This window comes from Nanorana parkeri, unplaced genomic scaffold (genome assembly GCF_000935625.1).
Source record: "Nanorana parkeri isolate BGI_ZX_2015 unplaced genomic scaffold, ASM93562v1 scaffold918, whole genome shotgun sequence".
Classification (NCBI taxonomy): domain Eukaryota; kingdom Metazoa; phylum Chordata; class Amphibia; order Anura; family Dicroglossidae; genus Nanorana; species Nanorana parkeri.
The window spans coordinates 470,315-491,464 of NW_017307186.1; the positions used below are offsets into that span (position 1 = coordinate 470,315).

The 21,150-nt window shown below is 43.0% G+C and overlaps 1 protein-coding gene across 1 annotated transcript in view; it reads left to right on the forward strand.

Moving 5' to 3' along the window:
* The window catches only part of NAALADL2 (N-acetylated alpha-linked acidic dipeptidase like 2), a 430,657-nt gene that overhangs the window by 271,094 nt on the left and 138,413 nt on the right, over positions 1-21,150 (forward strand). Inside the window, exon 15 of the mRNA XM_018566102.1 lies at positions 8,343-8,483. Coding sequence (XP_018421604.1) covers positions 8,343-8,483 — 141 coding nt within the window. The remainder of the gene's footprint in view (positions 1-8,342; positions 8,484-21,150) is intronic.

Genomic DNA, 21,150 nt, shown 5'->3' on the forward strand with positions numbered 1-21,150 from the left:
CAGCCTGCTTCTGACAGCTGGGCGGAGCCAGCCGTGATCTTACCGCTGGCTCCGGCCACTTTCAGAGAGATCAGCGTCCCTGGTTACCTGCTAACCAGGGACACTGATCTCCAAACAGCTATCTCTCCCTGGCGCCCGGGGAGTCTCCTGCTCCCGGCCCCCAAGGAGAGAAACGCCGCTGTCTTTATTTTTCTTTATTCTGACACGAGCGATGTCAGAATAGGAAAAAAAAAATTCCCATTGAAAAGCATTGGGACATTACTATTGGCTTTTTCAATTTGCAATAGCCAATAGTAAACTAGCATTGTAATGGCTAGTCTATAGTCAACCTGAGCTCTGAATTGGTATAGTTCTGCTTTTATTAGGTTTCCCCTAAGTTCAGTTTTATGGTTTGCTTCTTCCCTCTGTGAACAGAGTTCCTGGCAATAGAGCTAGAAGATGTAATAATCATGTGGTATGACTATGTCTCTCAAAGATACAATAATTATGAATTATGAATGTGTATGACTCTCTAGCCAACCACATGGTAGGGGGAGGATAGAAATATTTGGGATGACCTTGCAGAAGGTTCTAACCTTTCCTGTGCTGTTGCCAAGAAAGAAAGCTCTGTGTTGGAGGGCTGTGCTTGTTTTCTTTATCCCAGCCCCTGATATCATCACACACAATGTCAGTGGCCACAGCCAGTCCTACATTGTAAATTATGATGTTAAGGGTCTACCCACATTCCAGACAGGGAGTGATGGCTGTTGTGGGGTTGTGGCTGAGGTAAGTATTACTTTTTTTTTTAGAAACCCCCAGACAAAACTAGCACTACATCCTGCATAACTACTTTTAATATTTTTAGCCACACCTGGCCTTTTTAAGCTCCCCCTCCTCCTACATTGCAATGTTTGGCTAGCTTTCAGGTTAATATAAAACTTTTTTGCTGCATTTTTACATTCTTAATTATATATTCTGTGAATTCGCTGTGGGCTTTTCTAAAATGGTGCATGAAGTTTGTGTGAGAGTTATGCACATGGTGTTTTTGAGATAATATTCTGTAAGAGTACCTGCTGTCTATGCAGGCTGGTATGGTAAAAAAAAGATTGGCTTTAATAAAATAAAAGTTTCTCCTAAGTGAGTAGGAACTGATTATAATTGTATGCATAGAAAAAATAAAGATCAGCATATTTAGAAGACTCGTTTTAACAATGTACTTGTATAATTTTAATTTCAAAATCAGTTAATATTAATTCACTAAAAAATGTGATGTTTTGGCTGAAAGCATTTGTTCATTTACACTAGCACAAACCTTCTGAAATATTAAAGTGTTAAATACTGTGGTATAATTCTGAGTCAGGATATACAAATGACATTATATGGAATGTCCTGATTACATATCTGCACCCTCGTGGGTAATTTGCTTTGAAATCTCCTATTAAAAGTGACTACTGTACATTACAGTCTCACAATTCTACAGCCTGTATCATAATAAGAACATTTTTACTTATCAGTTGATTGTACAGTAAATGACTGCTTTCTAAGTATGGCACACTGAAAACCCCCTCAGCACTAATTAATTTATATTTCATGAGTTTATGCTAAAGGCTATTGTGCTGAAAACAAGAAACTGCAAGTGTAGCTAATAATCTGATGAGGTCAGGTTGTACTGTCTGTCACTATAAATTAAGTATGAAATATCAATTTCTATTTCTGTGTTCTGTTTGATCTTGAAACTGAAATACATGTTTGCCATTTTCTAATTAGTTCACTGTCCAGTTTCATTGTTATAATTATGAATATCAGTTTATATAAAACCAGGGCACTGCTACACTTGTGATTTCCGAGTTTGCAAGTGAAGGAGCAAAGAATACACTCCATTATAGAACTGCTTGTGAATAATTGCTGTTGACATAAGCCTGCATGAATGATTGCTGTTGACATTAGCGTGAGCTCTTATGAGGCATGCAATGTTAACACAATCACACATGTTCAAAAATTTCACATTTGTGCACAGCTAATCATGAGCTTGTGCTACTGTGAAGCAATGACACTGGTAGCTGGCCTGCACAGCAGCATTGGTTGCTAGGATGCAGGCAGCCACACAACAACAACCAATGATGCTGTGGGGCCACCTATGTCCTAGTTAGTGATGGGCTGCCTGTTCGAATCGAACATAAGTTCGATTCGAACATCGGCTGTTCGAGTGTTCGGCGAGCGCCAAACTTTGCGGGATGTTCGCAGTCTGTTCGACCGCGGAACATCCCATAATGCACTGTGCCCTCTGAAACTGTAATTGGCTACAGTCTTGCACCTGAACGCAGGTCAGGTGCAAGACGGTGCCAATCATGGCTCACAGCTAAGTCCCTGCAGCACACTATATAAGGCTGCTGACACCGCAGCCCTATGTAGTGTGTTGCAGGAGTTAAACAGAGAGAGTTCTGTTTGAGTTAGTGATGGCAGATTTATTGATAGTGATAGCAGATTTATTGAGAGTAATAGCAGAGTGACAGCAGAGTGATAGCAGAATTATAGCAGAGTTCTATATATTTATTAGAGTTCTATATATTAGAGTTCTATATAGCAGACTTCTATATAGCAGACTTCTGTATATCAGACTTCTGTATATCAGACTTCTGTATATCTGTCTTCTGTATATCCGACTTCTGTATATCAGACTTCTGTATATCTGTCTTCTGTATATCCGACTTCTGTATATCAGACTTCTGTATATCAGACTTCTGTATATCAGACTTCTATATATCAGAGTTGGATATATCAGACTTCCATATATCAGACTTCTGTATATCAGACTTCTGTATATCAGACTTCCATATATCAGAGTTGGATATATCAGAGTTCCATATCAGAGTTCTGTGCTATAGCAGTCTCTCATACTGATCTATTATAGCAGTGGATCAGAATAGTCTATTCTGACAGTCGATAATTGAAATCTTTTGCTGTACACATCATGTCAAAAAGACCAAAAAGGGCAGGCAGATGCTCCCATGCAGAGATAAGAGGGAAAGCAGCCTCCGTGTCTGCAGGCCGTGGTCGTGGATGTGGACGTGGTGCATCTTCTGCAGGCAGGGCACGCTTCTCCTTTCTATCTGGTGCTGGCCGTCTTATGCAGCATCAACATACAGAGGAGTTGGTGGATTGGATAACCAGGCCATCCTCATCCTCTGATACCCATGCTCGTAGTGGTTCTCAGTCCACCTCAGTTGCCAAAGAGGAGTCACCTGAAATGTTTCACCACATCATCAGTGACATACTGCGTGCAGCAATTCCAGTGCTCTGATGAGGCTCTGAGGTTGAGGAAGGGAGCAACATCAGCATACAGGGAGGGGGTGACAATGATGCACAACGAACTGGTACTCATGTTCCCCCAGCTGCAGCATAGTGCCAGGTTGGCTCCAGTGACGAGGACATAGGGGGGGATGACGATAATGAGGTCACTGATGTCACTTGGGTGCCTGATCGAACAGAGGAGGAAAGTGAGGAGGAGGCACAATCCCAAAGAGGCACAATGTCCTCTACGAGCAACCGTAGCCAATCCATTGCATCAGAAGGCAGAGCTGCACAGGTGCAGGGCGCTGTTGTCTCGCAACACACGTCCAGGAACTCTGCTGTCTGGGAGTTTTTCACGACATGTGCAGCAGACCACAGCATTGCTATTTGCAAGCTTTGTCTCAAAAGGATCAAGCGTGGCAAAAACATCAGCTGCTTGGGTACCACGTGCTTGAGGAGCCATATGACCACCTGCCACGCATCCCTTTGGCACAGCACTTCCCATCGGTCCTCATCTGTCTCTACCCCCACTATATCTCATGCCATGTCCACAACCTCCACTGACAGGGATGATGTTGTAGTAATGGGTTTACCAGGTCCTTCCTTTAAATCTGCCAGCGGCCCAACAGCTGCAGATTTTCGCAGTCAAATTTCGCTGCCCCAGTTGCTGCAGCGGAAGAAAAAATATTGTCCCACCCATCCACATGCACAGCGTCTAAATGCCAGCTGGGCCAAATTACTTGCGTTACAGCTGCTGCCTTTCCATCTGGTGGACTCTGCCCCCTTCCGTGACTTTGCTGAATGTGCTGTACCACAGTGGCAGGTACCAAAGCGACATTACTTTTCATGAAAGGCCATTCCAGCACTCTACCAGCATGTGGAAGGCAATGTTTTGGCCTCGTTGGAAAAGGCAGTCAGCAGCAAGGTCCACATTACTGCCGACACGTGGTCCAGCAAGCATGGACAGGGCCGGTACATTTTGTTCACGGCACACTGGGTAACTCTGCTAGCAGCTGGGAGGGATCCAGGAGGTGGCTCTGTGCTGAAGCTTGCTCATCCACCACGCCTCCAGAAAGCTGCTGATATGAGGTCTGTCTGCTCCACCCCCTCCTCTTCGTCCTCCGCTGCAGATTTCTCCGGCGAAGCGGCAGTTCACCCGAAGCGTGCCAGGGACTACGCAACGGCTCAAGCTAAAAGATGTCATGCTGTGCTTGAGCTGGTTTGCTTAGGGGACAGGAGCCACACCGAGGCAGAGTTTCTGTCAGCTCTGCAGGGGCAGGCCCAGAGGTGGCTAACACCACGCCATCTTGAGCCGGGAATGGTTGTCTGTGATAATGGCAGCAACCTTCTCTCCGCCCTACGCCTTGGTAAGTTGACGCATGTTCCATGTCTGGCACACGTGCTAGATTTGGTGGTACAGCTTTTCCTAACTAGGTACCCAGGGCTGGCAGAGCTTCTCAGGCAGACCAAGAAAGTCTGCAGCCACTTCAGACGGCCATACCCAGCAAGTGTTCGCCTGGCTGAACTTCTAAGGGAATTCCACCTTCCCACAAACCGTCTGATCTGTGACATGCCCACCAGGTGGAACTCAACATTGGCAATGCTGCAGCATCTGCACAAGTAGCAGAGGGCCATCAATGAATACTTGTGTGAGTATGGCACAAGGACAGGTTCAGGGGACCTTGGTTTTTTCCCCCCCGTCAGTGGCTGCTGATTAAGGATGCATGTACTGTACTGTCACCATTTGAGGAGGCGACGAGGATGGTGAGCAGGGACAGTGCATGCATCAGTGACACGATCCCTTTGGTGTTCCTGCTGGAGCACACTCTGCGGGGAATTATAGAAGTGGCACTAGATGCAGAGCAGCGGGAGGACGAGGAGGACTTCCTTAGCTCTCAATGCCCTCTTTACGCAGACAGCATTCCTGCAGGTCCGCAGATCAGACAGGAGGATGAGGAGGATTATGTCAGCTGCGGGGGCATTGAAGGTGAGGATGACATAAGACATGCTTCAAGGGAGGGTTTTGTGTCACTGGAAACCCAAGGAGTAGTACGTGGCTGGGAGGAGATAGTGCACGATAGTGCCATCCTCTGTGACCAGGAAGACTCGGAAGCTAATGCCTCCTCCAACTTACGCTGCATGGGCTCCCTTATCCTGCAAAGCCTGCTAAAGGACCCCAGGATTCGTAGGATCAAGGAGAGGAATCATTACTGGTTAGCAACCCTTCTTGATCCACGATACAAGCGTAAGGTTGCAGAGCTCATCCTGCCCTCACAAAGGGAGCACAGGATGAAACATCTGGAGGATGCTCTAAAGCGAAACTTGTGTAACACCTTTCCAAGCACTGGTAGGTTACCAAGTGATGAAAGAGGTGCTTCTGAGGCTGCGGTTGGTCAGAGGAAGAGCGGTGGAGAAGGGGGCCACTTGACTGATGCCTTGCATAATTTTTTTAATCCACAACGCCCAGGGATGTTACATTTAGGCACCCATCGCCAGCGTCTTCACCATATGGTGCAGGACTACCTAGGGGCAAGGGCAAACCTGGATAGCTTTCAAGGGGATGATCCACTGGCTTACTGGGTGCTGAGATTGGATCACTGGCCAGAACTTAGCCAATATGCCATGGAGCTACTGGGCTGCCCTTCAACCAGCGTGCTTTCTGAAAGGACATTGCTGCTGGAGGTTTTGTCACAGACAAAAGAGTGTGTCTGTCCACAGACTCTGTAGACCGGCTGACATTTATTAAAATGAATCAGTTCTGGATCAGCAGCAGCTATCACTCCCCTGATGCTGATGTTACTGAATAGATCGGGGATCTCTGCATTCGGAAGACTTCCCAGGCTGCCTACGCTGGTGGGAGATTATTATGTATTCTTCAACTTAGATTCTCGGTGTCGTGTACCACCGACTAATACACAATTTTTCCGCACTTGCATGTGACAAGTGTATACCATTTCAATATTTGACCGCAGGGTCCAACCCTGCACTCTTCTGGAATACCTTTGGAGGGTTACGGTGTGAAGGCACTAGCTGGCACCAAAGGCCCAATATTTGGGTGCACTGACCGGTGTACCGGATGCATACAATTTCAATATTTGACCGCAGGGTCCAACCCTGCACTCTTCCGGAATACCTCTGGAGGGTTACTGTGTGAAGGCACTAGCTGGCACCAAAGGCCCAATTTTAAAGCACCTGTTGTTACTTGCATCCAAAGCCTGCAAAAGAGGCACCATAAGTTATCCAAAAAATCACTAAACTTGTTCCGAGTGTCCTAAAACGTGTCCTCTTCAAACAGGCTGTCGCCCCAAGCAGTTGTTTTGTTTAATAGATTAAAGGAAAACCAATTACCATCAATTGAAATTTAATTTTTTTCTTTTTCAATGTCCCTTTTTGCTGCAGCAGGTTCTATACATCCTACAGATCCACCACTTCACAGACAGGTTATGGGGACCCCCAGGCATGATATTTACAGGAATTTTTAATTTTTACTCTTACCCTGTAAGTCATGTAAAAATCACAAAATCACTGTTGCTTTAAAAACGTTTTTTTTTTTTTAAATTTCATTGATTCCTGTCATTCGGGGCACTACCTGGATCCCCATACACTTGCATTTAAGGCTTGAAAATGGGGACATTTGATTTTCAATGTTCTACCCCAATAGATTTGCATTGCGTTCGAGTTCGTATTCGAGCAGCTTTGGAACAGCTTGAGATTGGGTCAGAATCATGATTGACCTTAGCCCAAAGCTTATCCCTAGTTCTAACTTTTACACATTCTATCCAGTCTATTAAATCACGTGTGTGATAATTGGAAACTCTCTAGGAGGTTTGTGATGCTGCAATGTCATCAACGGGAGTAGAGGTAGGATGATGATGAGAAGTTGTCCACATGTTGGAGCGTTGGTAGCTGTGTTGGTGATGATGTGGCTATACGTCATCTATGGTGATGTTGGTCGAGATGAACAAGTTGAACAACTTTCTGAAAGATTACCAGTACAAAACCATCCAGTCCAAATATAGCTATCTGACAGCAGCAACTTGTTCATCTTGACCAACATCACCATAGATCACAGACAGCTGCATCATCAACAACACAGCTACCAACGCTCCAACATATGGACAACTTCTCATCATCATCCTACCTCTACTCCCGTCGACGACATCGCATCATCACTAACCTCCTCGTGAGTTTCCACTTATCACACACGTGATTTAATCTTCTGCATACTCTCATCTGTATCATTGTTTTCACTCCCCTCTCCAACTCCCTCCAACATCTCCACTCTAACGTGAAAAGGATTGGTCAGCATCATCACGCTAATCCTCAACACCAGCACTACAAACGTGGCCAACCATTCTGACCAATCTACACCACATGCCTCTACCTATCACAAAGTTTTTTTGCCTGACATTGACAAAGTGAGCCTATGCTGTTGGGTTTGAACACCCCTTTGGAATTTTTTGAGATTTTGGTGATTTTTGATAATTTCTCTGATTCCTCTGATTTCCTACTACTTTGATTTCCCCTGGCAGGGGGCCCCCCTTGTATTTATTTTGAACTGTGCTGTACAGTACAGCCTGTGCAGAGACCAGTGTTGTGGGAGGGACTCAGCAGGCCCCACCCACTACAGACTGCATAAGGAAAACTACAGTAGGGGGTGGATACAAGACCAGTCACCCTGCACAAGGAGAGAGAGCAGAAGTGGCTGGTCTTTATTACAGGAAGTTTCTGCACAGAGACAAGATTTCACACTGCACAGATCTGAAATTAATAAATAAATCACTCATCAAGGTAAGACTACACATACCTCTAGTAATAAGACAATATTTTCTTACTCCGAGGTTCAGTTTTAGCAATTTTAGATGTCTGTAGATAATGATGCCTATCATTTTTTTCATTCCATTTCTCTTGTTATGGTTTACTTTATTAAGAAAATACACCTATAAAGAGAATTCCATTTTTATAGTAATAAAGTAAATCCTTTGCTAAGAGAATTACAATTTCTGTTTCCAGTGTGATAAAGGTATTCTGCTCAAGGTTAGAAGTATTAACAGTATTTATATTTCATTCAGGTACAAATCAGCTGTGCCAGGAGGGACATTTGTCAGACATTCAATGTCAGCTCTGTACAGACGCAAGGAGATGCTGATTTCTTCATCAACCAACTTGGAATTCCTGCAACTCAGTTTATTTTTGAAGATAATAAAACCAAGGTATTCCAAAATGTAAACATTCCCAAGATAATTGTAATGTAGGTGTTTGAGTTTACTGGGCCCAATTTACTAAAGATTATGCATGTAATCCAGTACAATTACCATGTATCCTCACAGTAGTTTCTATGCAGTAACACATACAGGCTACAGTGTGCATATGCTGAATGTATTAAATAACTACTATGGAATGTTTTTGGGTCTGTCTAGCCACTGTCCCTATTTTTAAATGTACATAACATGTAGAAATAAAACCACATTAAGTGCACACTGCTATCATTAAAAGAGGACTATAGCCAAAACTTTTTTTGGCTTTAGTTCTCTTTTGGGTCACAGGAGTACATTTACTAATGTACTCCTGTGATCCAAACTCAGCATATAGCGGGGTATTGCCCTCTATATGCTGGCAGCGCAGAGCTGTGATACAGCCGGGAAAGATGCTGACATTATTGTTGTTATCCACCCGCCCTGCCTGATTGACAGTTGGCTCTGCCTCGTTAGAGCCAGAGCAAGCTATGCCTGCCCCCTTCCATTCCTGTCCCTCCAATGAACACTGGAAGAATAGAGAGAGGGGAGGGAGGAATTCCTGTGGGGGATGGTGACTGACAGGTAACACTCTTTGCAGGGAGAAACTGAGGGATCAGCAGTTTGTGATCACTCAGATCTTGAGCTATAAAACCAGCGTGGGACAGCTACAGTGTCAAACACATACTCAAACTATTGGGAAGAGTACATTTTACTCTTTCAATAGCTCTCCTTTAACCCCTTCATGACTGAGCTTGTTTTCAGTTTCTGTTCATAAATGACTCACACACTTTTAAATTTTTTGCTGTGTGATTCTTCCATGGCAGTAATATACGTTCTTACTAAATGTACCCACACATATTATATATTGTTTTTTAGAGGACAGATAGGGCCATATAATTATATCATACACGTGTACCTAATGCCTCACTTAGTTCGAATAACATATAAAACAAATGAGGAAAAAACTTAAAGAAAACACTTTTTTTCACAAGTTTTGATTATTATTATTATTTTTAGACATTTTTATAATAACTATAGTATAAAAAATATATTTATAAATAATTTTTATTTTCTTAATTCCTTTTACACTTTTGTCAGTTTATATCAAGCAGTCACTATGACTGCTTGATAAATTAACTTGTTTCATTTTTTGTTATTATTAGGCTGCTCCAAACTCTGAACAGCTAATAATAACTGTAGAGACTGATCCTGACAGCATGTCAGAATCAGATCTCACTGAAAGTTTCTGATCGTGCCCAGACAAACAGAAGTGATACATTTCAGGCACAGAGATGCATTGTAACATTGTGCCTGAAATGTATCACACATCTTTATAAACATCGGGCCAGTCTATGGAGCTGTCAAAATGAATAGCAGAGAGGTCACTCACTCTACTACCTCTCTGCTATCTTCAGCTGTCAAATATCGGATCGCTATTTAGCGATCCGGTATTTGTACGTAACGGCTTCATTTTTTCATTAATGAAAGAAAGAAACTTTTTTCTTTCAAAAGGTTTTTATTTGTTTTAAATGCATGTAACAATGATCACACTTTCACATTCAGTGTGCAACACAATGCAATATCAAATAAAGTGTTCAAACTCAGGTTTCCATATTATAATGGTACAGTCAAACAGTGCAGTCCTCAAGGACTACATACAAATGGTATAAGTACTACGAACATCTTTACGATAACTTTGGGACCAAGGTTCAGAGGCTAAGTATGAAGTGACTGGTTCCAAATAGGGAAAAGGAATGGAAGAGGGTGGGGGTATATGGGGAGAGGTTGGGATAGGAGGAAAGATCTGTGTTTTATTAAAGCTTCCGTTATTGAGATATCAAAGGATCAGGGATTCCATATCAAAGGAGGGAGGATGGTATGACTCAATCCATGGCTCCCACAGTTTACGAAATGATACCAAAGTATCCCTTTGGAGAGCAGTAAGTTTTTCAAAGAACATCACTCTCGATACTCTACGTTTGACCTCCGCAAACGGTATGTCCGGGGACTTCCAAGCCTTCACAATCACCCTCTTGGCTTCAGTGAGTATGAAAGTGACCAGACGGTGTTGCCTAATAGTGCATACCGACGGTTTCTTATGTAGTAGGGCTTCCAAGGGGTCCTTGCGAAATGTTTTGCCTGTGACAGTGTACAGAAGTTGGTATACTCTATGCCAAAATCTCTTCACTTTAGGGCAATCCCACCAAATGTGATGAACTGACCCCTCCACCCGGCAGCCCCTGAAACAGTTTGGTGAGTAGGACGGCATGGCTCTGGAGATCCTGAGGGGTACCAGATACCACCGGAGGATTAGCTTATAGTTGGCTTCAATTGCCTGAACATTTGCTGAGCTCCGAGAGGTTGTCATCCAAATTTGAGACCATGTTTCAGCAGAGATAGAGCAGCCCAGATCCTGTTCCCATTTGGAGGCATATGTAGGGAGAGGTGTCTGTATGTGGTCAAGAATCATAGTATATAAAACTGAAATGGGCCCTCTGCTTTTTGTGTCATTGAGTAGGAACTCCTCAAATGAGGTGAGGGAGGGAAGGGAATTTGACTTATCCAAAAGAGTTTATATGTAGTGTTTGATTTGCAAATATTGAAAGATGTCTCGTGGGGACAATTGGTGTTTGGCTTGAAGCACCGGAAATGGGATGATGTCAGTGTCTGAACAGAAATCTCTAAGTAAACTTAGGGACTTGACGCGCCAATGTGCGAAGGCTACTGGGCTGGTGTATCCCGGCTGAAACATTGGGTTACCATGAATGGACCGCAGAGGTAGCTGAAGGGAGACCCAGTTTAAGTGACGGTGTAATCCTTCCCAGACTTTTAGGGTGTGCGTGAGAATTGGGTTCTTCAATGTTCTGCCTATTTTGGGGGGAAGCCAGGGAAGGTTGAGGAGAGAAATTGGGGAACAAGCATAGGCCTCTAATGAGACCCACAGTGGCATTTCGCCTTTCCCATACCAGGACACCAAAGGGGTCAGTTGGGCTGCCTGATAATATTTGTGGAAAGAGGGGAGTCCTAAGACCCCTCTCACTTTGCTCCGGTACAGAACCAATTGGGAGACCCTAGGAATTGACCCCTTCCATATGAAACTAAGTATACGGCGCTGTAATTGTCTAAGGCGATAAGAGGGGATAGGAACGGGTAGGACCCTAGCATGGTATACGAATTTGGGGAGCAGGGTCATCTGAACTGCTGTGATTCTACCAAGCCACGATATTGGATGTTTCTCCCATGATGTCAGTAGGGTTTCCGTGTAAGAAAATAGTTTGGGGTAGTTAGCTTGATACATCTGGGCATAAGTTGGAGTAAGGTGGATCCCCAAGTATGGCAATTCAGAGTGGGCCCATTGATATGGGAATGACCTTTGCAAGGAGGTGAGTACCGAAGGGGGATGGGAGACATCTAGTGCTTTAGATTTATTCATGTTCACGAAGAGACCCGAGAGGTTGCCGAATAGCTTTAGTAGTGGTTGGAGATTAGGGAGTGAGATCAGCGCTTCTGTTAGAATCAACAATGCATCATCTGCAAATAAGCTAATTTTATGATGGTACCCTGCGACTTCAAGACCTTTAATGTCAGTATGTTGCCGTATTGCCTGTGCCAGGGGCTCTATGGCCAGAGCAAAAAGGAGGGGGGAGAGAGGGCACCCCTGTCTGGTCCCTCTAGTAATTTCAAAAGAGTCGGAGTGGAATCCTTGATATTGTATGTAGGCTGTCGGTTCGGAATATAACGCCCCTATCCATCTCATAAAGTAGTTTCCAAAACCCCATCTGAGAAGTGTATAATTCAAATATTCCCAGCTCACTGAGTCAAATGCTTTACTAATATCTAATGCCAGAAGCATAGTGGGAATATTTCTTTGATGTGATATATGGAGTAAATGGGATATCCTGTGGACACTGTCACCCGCCTGACGACCCAGCATAAAGCCCATTTGATCCTTGGATATCAGACCCAAAAGAGGAGATCTGAGGCAAAGGGTCAGGATTTTGGTAAGTATTTTCAGGTCTGCATTGATTAGTGAGATTGGGCGGTAGTTGGTGCAGGACGTGTGATCAGTGTCCGGTTTGGGTATCATACATATGGAGGATAGAAGCGATTCTTTTCGCAGTTCACTCCCTGTGCGTAAAGCATTAAAACACTCCGTCATAGGAGCTGCTAGGGTTTCAGTGAACTTTTTGTAGTAGGCAGCGCCAAGGCCATCCGGCCCAGGGCGTTTCCCAGTGCTAAGGTGTTTAACTGTGGCAGTAATCTCAGTTATTGTAATGGGGGAGTCAATCAGCTGTACATGTTCCTCGGAGAGGGTGGGAAGGTTTAAGGTAGCGAAAAATGTGTCTAATTTAGATTTATTTAGGGTGCCTGTGGCACGGTAAAGATTTTGTAAGTGGGAATGAAAAGCCTTTAATATTTTGATGGGATGGGAAGTAATAGGGGTCCCCCCCAGACATAGCTGGATAGGGTTTTTTCTGGGATTAGCTTCCCAAAGTCTATGGGCAAGCATTGTGTCTGGTTTGTCTCCTTTGATATAAAACCTATGTTTGGTCCAGGCCAATTTATCGTTTGAGAGATGTGTTAGGCAAAGATTAAGTTCTGTTCTTATATGGAACAAACGTGATCTGTGTTCGGGGGTGGGTCTCTGTTGAAAATTTTGGGATGCCACTAGCAGATCGGATTCCAATTGGTCAATGCGAGATGTCCGTTTCTTTTTGGCTTGGGATGCAAGCTGGATCAGCCGACCTCTAATAGTAGATTTATGAGCCTCCCACACTGTTATCGGTGGAGTGACCCCGTCAGTGTTTAACTGGAAGTATTCAGTCAGGGAGGCCTGGGTCGAAGCTAGAATATCAGGGTTGGTAAGTAAGGAGTCTCGCAGAGACCAAGAGAAGCTGTGTGGTCGGGGGATAGTTAAAGCGAGCATAATAGTAACTGAATCGTGATCTGACCAGGGGATTGGAGTGATTTCTGCTGAGGATACCTGTGCAAGGGCATCTGGGCGTAAGAAAATGTGGTCAATGCGTGAAAAGACATTGTGGGGGTTGGAGTAAAACGTAAATTGTTCTTTAAGGGGGTGAATTTCTCTCCAGGAGTCAACTAGGTGGTATTGGGTCAGCAAGGTCCTGAAGCGCTTGGCCGCAGATATGTCTGTAGAGGGGGCTGCCGGGTGGTTGGGATCATGCCAATCAACATGAGGGTGTAGCAAAAGGTTGGAGTCCCCACACATAATCAAAGTCCCTTTAGCATGGAGGTCTAGAACCTGGAGTAGGTGAGTGACAAATCCAAGTTGACTTGTATTCGGGACATAATAAGATACCATCGTAACCGCGTATTCATGGATCGAGCCTACCAGAATTAGGTACCTTCCCTCTGGATCCTTGATCTCTTTCTGACATATGAAGGGAGTGGAGCAACCGAACGCTATTAGGACTCCTCTGTGTTTGGTAGTTGCGGAAGCTGAAAAAAACAGAGGATAATTAGAATGCAAGTAGGACAGGTTGAACGACTGACTGAAGTGGGTCTCTTGGAGACAGATTACATCAGCTCTAATTTTTGCAAAGTGTCTAAAGGCTTTGACCCGTTTGTTGGGATGGTTAAGTCCCTGAACGTTGAGAGACACTATCTTAAGTGACATGTTTATTATAGTATAGGGGCTGGAGGTGGTGAAAGGGGGAGGCGAAGACGGGGAAGGACGAGCGGGAAGACGAAGACACAAACAGATGGGAAAGCAGGGGGGGTGGTGCGGGGGGAGGGGATATGGGGAATATCAGTAGATTGCAGTAGAAGTATAGGGGTTTAGACTCTGAACCTGTGAGTGTTAATTCGTTCACCCCACCGAAACCAGGTCAATTACCTGGGTCGAGGTAGTGAAGTGTGGAGCGCATGGGGAACACTAGAACGGGAGGCTGACCTCCTAACCATGAATTGAACAATCTGAGTAAACCGGAGAATACTGTAATAATATGTTCATCGTGCATGTCCCTAAGGGTTGTATTAGGTACATATGAGTGACACGGCTGACATTAAAAACAGTAAGGTTAAACTATTCGTGGTAAGTGTGTACCCTTTAACCTGTTACATAAGGCAAATAGAAACTAAAGAAGAAAATAAACAGTAACGAGAACCCGAACAGTTCTAAAATCTTCAGGGTAAGTGCTGGTCTCGTCAGAAACATGAACCGCCAACCGTGGTAACAGTCACTTCGTTATAGCTCAGCTGAGCAGCAGTTCCCAGGGTGAACCGCATTTCCCCTAAACGAGGAGGGAAAAGTAGGAAGAACCAAGACAAAAAACCCGGGTGCAGCGTCACCCGAATGATCCTGTGGCGGAGGGGAGATTTCGTGACATCCGTGGTGCTTTCGGAGAGGCCGAAGGAGTCAAGTTAGGGCCCGGCGGGCGGTCCCTGCCAGGGGACAGTCGAGACATCTTAGGCTCATCATCATCCTCAGGGGCCACATCCGTGCGACCCAGCAGATGCAAAGAGTCAAGGCATTCCTTCATATCGTCTACGGTGAGAAAGGTGTAAGATTTACCGTCGTAGAAGAATTGTAGCTTAAAGGGAAAGCCCCAGCGGTATCGGATCTTCTTGGCCTGCAGGACTTGCAGCAGGGGTTTAAATTCCCGCCGACATGCAATAGTGGCTGGTGAAAGATCTGTATAGACTTGGTATGAGTAACCTTGGAAATGCAGGGTGCCAGCTTCCCTAGCCGCTCAAAGCAGCTGTTCTTTGGTGCTGTAGAAGTGGAGACGCACGATAATGTCCCTCGGTGGACCGTCAGGCGTGCGTCTCGTTAGGGCCCTGTGAATCCTGTCAAATTCCATCCTGTCTTTAGGAATATCAGGCGCTAGTTCCTGAAATAGTGCAGTTACAGTGGATTGGAGATCCATCACCGCCTCTGGGACTCCTCTGATGCGCAGGTTAGATCTGCGTTCCCGGTTCTCAGTGTCTTCCAATTGTGTGAGAAGGGTTAGATTCAGTGAGCGAAGTTTTTCCAAATCTTCCTCATGACCCTCAATGATGGTAGTGATGTCGTTGCAGCGGGATTCCAATGTGGAAGTTCGTTTGCCCACATCCCGGATTTCCCTAATGAGCTGTGAGGTGATCTGCTTAGAGACCTTATCCAAGGCCTTGTGGAGGGTTACCTCAAATTGGGCCATCAGGGACGGCATCATCTCAGGGTCAGACTGAGCCATCTGCAAGCTGTCTCCCTGTGGATCTAGGGGTTCCATCGAGGAGTTAGAGTCCTCTTGATGAGAGATTGGTGGCGCTGCAGCCAGTTTGTGGGCCGGTAAAAATAAATGCTGCTTTTTTTTTTGCTATGATAGCATGGTGCGTGGGGATTTTTAGACCTATTGTCACATGTACATTTCATTGTTTAGCAAGCAAGCTGACTTTTTAATATTTTTCATTTCAAAGATTGACATACACAGTAATGTGCCCGGGAAGATCATGAACTAGGAGCACACCGTATACAGTAATTAGTGTACAATCTGATAGGTTGGTATATTGATCACCAATTACTGTGCATGCATACATTTCCACTCATGCAGACCAACTATACAAGTGTATCATGGAGATTTAACCCTGCACTTTTTTATTTGCTTTAGGAAATCAGTCACAATGTTGATCTTTCCTAAACCATAAGATGCTTTCATGACCATTTTCATGACCATTCTTACCCATGTGGCTCTACCTCTCTCTCACTGCATAACATACCCTTTACACCTTCTCTGTCTTATTTTTATTACCTTTTTTTACTCTGCAATTGTTCATAGATGTCCTAAAGTTGAAGTTTATTTTGCTATGTTTTGCATTCTCTGGTTCCTCCCATCGCCCTATCATCAACATGATGTAAATTTTATAAATAACATCTTAATATTGTCATTACATAGGTTATTTTAGACACAATTACATTATCACTGGGTCTCTGGGCTTCTCTATGCAATGTAGGCAGATCAAAGTACATGGGAGGGGCTGACAAGGTGCTTTACATAGCTTCCTGGAAACATCACAGCATTGTAAAGCATCACAGCATGAATGAAGGGGCAGGTCAGAAAGTCAGACTGGGTGGATAGAGCCACATGATGCTGAACAGCCTCCCGCTAGAAAATAAGCTGGGCTCTAATTGACTTGCTGCAATGTCTACTATCTAATGTCTACTGTCAGAATAAGCATTTTCAGTACAGGAGAGGAGCCTGCAGAACCGTGCAAAACCAAATGTAGAGCTTGAGCGCAGCTTTAAATATGAAATTTGTCTTGTCATTTGTGTAAAATCCATTTTAATTTGGCCTAATGAAGGCATAGGATATGTTGAAAGCTTTGAAAAAAAAAAGAGAAAACTGTTAACTATAATACTGACCTATTTTGTTTAAAGCAGCTAAAGCTGGCTAATGAGGCAGAATAATAAGAATAGACATGTGCAAACGTTTTGAAAAGATTTGTTATTCATATGACAGAAATAACGGATGCAAACGAATAGGAATTTCCGATAACGAGAATTTGCAGATGCAACCAAATTTCTTTCCTGAATGAAGTTTTATTGTGTTAAGCATCAACTTTAAAAAAGAAATCCAAATTTTCATGTACGAATTTATGTTACGAGCAAATTTTCTTTGCAGCAAAGTGACATTAGACAAAAGAAAAAAATTACTTTTGTTTTACAGTCCGCAGAATAAAAAAAATAGTGTGAGGTTCCCCCCATTGATACCCTTTAGGTCTGGTAGGAATGTTAGGAGGGACCCTACAATCATCTGTCCAGGGTTGTGGGGAAGAGGACCTTATCCCCATTAGTACAGCAGCAGTACAACAGCACCCATTAGGGACACCCTCCAGATGCCGAGGGCACATGGCCTGGTATGGCTCGGGGGGCACTTGATCATCTCCCCCCTTTCCTGCTGGGCCTGTGCTCGTATCAAGGGTAATAATTTTTTTTGAATAATGTCACTTTGCTGCAGTGAAAATTTGGTTGTAACAAAAATTCATACATACTATCGCTAATGTAATTAATGGAATTTCAGATTTTGTCCAAATACCAAAACAGATTGATTTTGGACCCAAAAAACAAAAAAACAAAAAATCAGAATGAAAACGAAACACCTTTTTTGCCGGCTCACAAGTCTAATTAGTAATTAGTGCCTAGGGTGCAATTGCTAAAAGAGGAACTTCACTTGTTATGTATATTTTTTGTTTGCTTGGTTATCCGCAATAAACAAACTCTCATGCCCAGCAAATCCAGCGTTGTTCTGCACGCTGCACACACAGTCCTGTATGTTCTTTTCTTCTTACATCAGGGGCTGGCTATCTCTTCCTGGTTCTTGAAGCATACCCCATGATGATGCACTGTGGTGCATTTGCAGTCCCTGAAGCCTCCTGGCATGCATGACGTGAGTATCCCAGGAGGCTGCAAGCAGATAGCAGTATGTTATTCCACTCATTCAGATTTTCATTACTGTTGGTGAATATCTTTTGCCTCGTCATACTTATAACATAGCTGATAATAGAACATCCTTATAGTCCATGCCTGGGGGTGGAACATTTCAGGGAGTTGTAAGCAGAGCTCTGATTAAGTGTGTGGAATTCCATTTTGTTATTTATCTTAGCAAGTTTCTTTTATCCGAATTGCCCTTCAACTGGTTTCCAGTGGATTTACTCCTATAAGAATCAAAAATCTCAGTTTAAGGAGAAGTGGCAACTGGTACAACTGAGCTAGGGACAAGGGGACACCTCACTATCAGAGTCACTGCCAATCTTGCAAGACATCAATCTATGCTCTGCTCAAAAAAGTTGAATCTGTTATAAGAATGAAATTATATGTATTATAATAGAATGACTTATTTTTATGAAAGGTTAATTGCCCGTTTTTAATACCAGAACAGTAATGGGGCTAGTGGGCTTATTAATAACATATATACCTGTATGTACAATCAAAGAGTACGCTTCCACGCACACATCAAAATTCCACAATTCCTTAATGCACTATTATTTACAACTCTGACAGCAATAAACTTAAAACCTAAAGCAAATAAAAAAAAATATTTAGAACATCTCTGCAATACATGCATGTTTACCCCTTTAAAAAACCTTTACTTTGGACATGAAAAAACAGTGTATTTTCAGTTCTGAATATCAATGCATTTGGTGTCAGCCCTGCCTACTTCATTTATGATGGATTACAGGGTACACCGCACTTTCGCGATCTCCTCCCTCCCCTCCTCGTCTCCATAACCCCTCCTTGTTCACTGGCAGAGAGAACAGGAAGTTATTAACTCCCAAGATTTCTGGCAAAACTAACACAAATATTTTACACTTATCAAACAACACACTTTTAATGGCATATTCAACAGGACAAAATAAGAGAAGTTCATCGTTAGGGTTTACATAAAAAGATTGTGACTTTTGAAAAAAAAATAGAATTCCTTGACTTCACTACTGCTAATTTCGCAATGTTTGATTCTCACAAGTGCAAAGCAAAGAATTTACCAGGCTCTGGAACAATTGTTCCTTCGGCGATACCACATTGTTAATTGAAATGTCTGTGCTTGCAAGCGTTATGTTAATAGGGAGGTTTTCAATTTGAATACACTGCTGCACCTGCTTGAGAAAAATTACGTTAAATTAAATATAATGCTGAGGTTTCCGTGAAAGAGAAAATAAAGCAGATGCTCACTGATTAAGAGTGCAGTGTTTAAGACAAGCTTTTGGTCGAATGCACATTTTTCCTGTCACTTAACAGCTGTTCAACAGTTTATGTTCCAGATCATAGTAGTTACCACCTAGTCTATAATTAAAAGGAATGAATGTACTTGCATACAGCTTAGCCAAAAAGTTTTTTTTTTATTAATGGTGGTGGGTAAAATGATACTGGTTATGCTTTGAAGATAAAAAAAAGACTAGAGCTCATTTTTTTTATTTAAAAAGTAAAGCAAATCTTCAGCCAAAACTGATTTATATGTTTAGTTTGTAATATAATGGGCAAGGGTTAGAATCTTTGTTAGGTTTTTATGTATGTCTTTATTTCTTTTTGAGGGTGATTCCCATCACGTCCTGACAAGGATCACAAAGACTAGAAGTGATGGAAAATCCCCCCTTACGGACACAGCAGTAAAAACATGACATAGACTCCAATCTCTCCCTACTCTATGCAAAGTTAAACAAAACATTTGCTTGCAGTTCCACTTTAAAATGTACGCCAGTTTAAAAATAAAAAATATACATATCTGCAATATATGCACACTCCCCCATGCTTCTTAAAGAGACTGCACAAACAAAGAAATACCTGCTCATCTGCCATAAATGCACTCAGCTTCTGTCTTGTGGTGGGCTGACAACACACAGTTTTTTGTCTACTGAGAGGTGTCAACCCTGCCCAGTTATCTCTTGCAATGAGAGACAACTGGGCAGACACCGGCTAGCTCTGAATTTCTGACATGATCAATAGGTGTTTTTGCACTTATGAAGCTGATCTATCAAAACACTTTAAAGTGTAGAGTTTACATGCCCTTTAAGGGGTTAGCTTTTTGGTTCTCAACCCATATTTGGCTGGGTTTGAACGCTGACAAAGTAATATTTGTGATTGATCTGCATTTCTGACACTCTTTTTTATATAGTTCATTATTTCCTGTGTTGCTTGGTAGCAAGCTTTAAACCATGAACATAATTTACTACTCTTAAGAGTAGTGCTTTTAATTAGGAGAGGTTGTTCACTTAGCAAAGTAAAGGTTCACTTTGAAAAGTGTATGATCCCATTACAGTATTGACAGTATTGACTCAGCTGAGACCATTGACTTCAGCTGAGAGTACTGACTCTTTCAAGAACCTTTTAGATACTTTTCTCAGAGAGCACAATATTCAGGGGTACACATACTCTTATTAACTCATACACACACACACACACACACACACACACATTAACATAGGTTGAACTCAATGGACCTTTGTCTTTTTTCAACCTCATCAACTATGTAACTATGACTGGTTGATTAAATCAGCTTTCTCCTAATTACTAAGCTTTTTAAACATCCACTTTCCAAAGTGTATTTTTGAAAATAATGCAACAGCACACATTTACATTGATCTGTAGAATAACAAGAGAGAAAAAATGTAATATATTGCAGCTTACCTGTCCTTTAACATGGGGGCTGAATTCATGTTCTTTTTTAGGCTAAGAACCCTTTTTTAGAAGCAGATACATTTCTGTTGATCTCTCTAGAAATGCAGTGTCCTTTTAATTTCTTGTAAGTTGGTCTGAAAGTATAAATCATATATTATTTATATAGACCTGGGTGGCAACCATGGCTCCCTCCTCAGATACAGTGGAGGATAAATGTATCCACCCAGGGACAGGAAGTATGTTATCTGCAGGATTACCAGTTGGATATTAAGGGACAAATATACTGAAAAAGAAAACTAATGCAGCCACCATATCTAAGAACTAGTAACCTGCAATACATTACGGGGTCTATTCACGAAGCTGCGGAGGGCAGCCGAAGTGAATGACCGATCTGAAGTGAAGTGAGCCGAACACTGTTCGGCTATTCACTTCTGCTGGTACGGCTAATTTCAGCCGTACATCGGCTGAAATCAGCCGTACATCGGCTTGCTTTGTGTGTCTTCGGGTCGGCCGAACATGCTCAGCATGTTC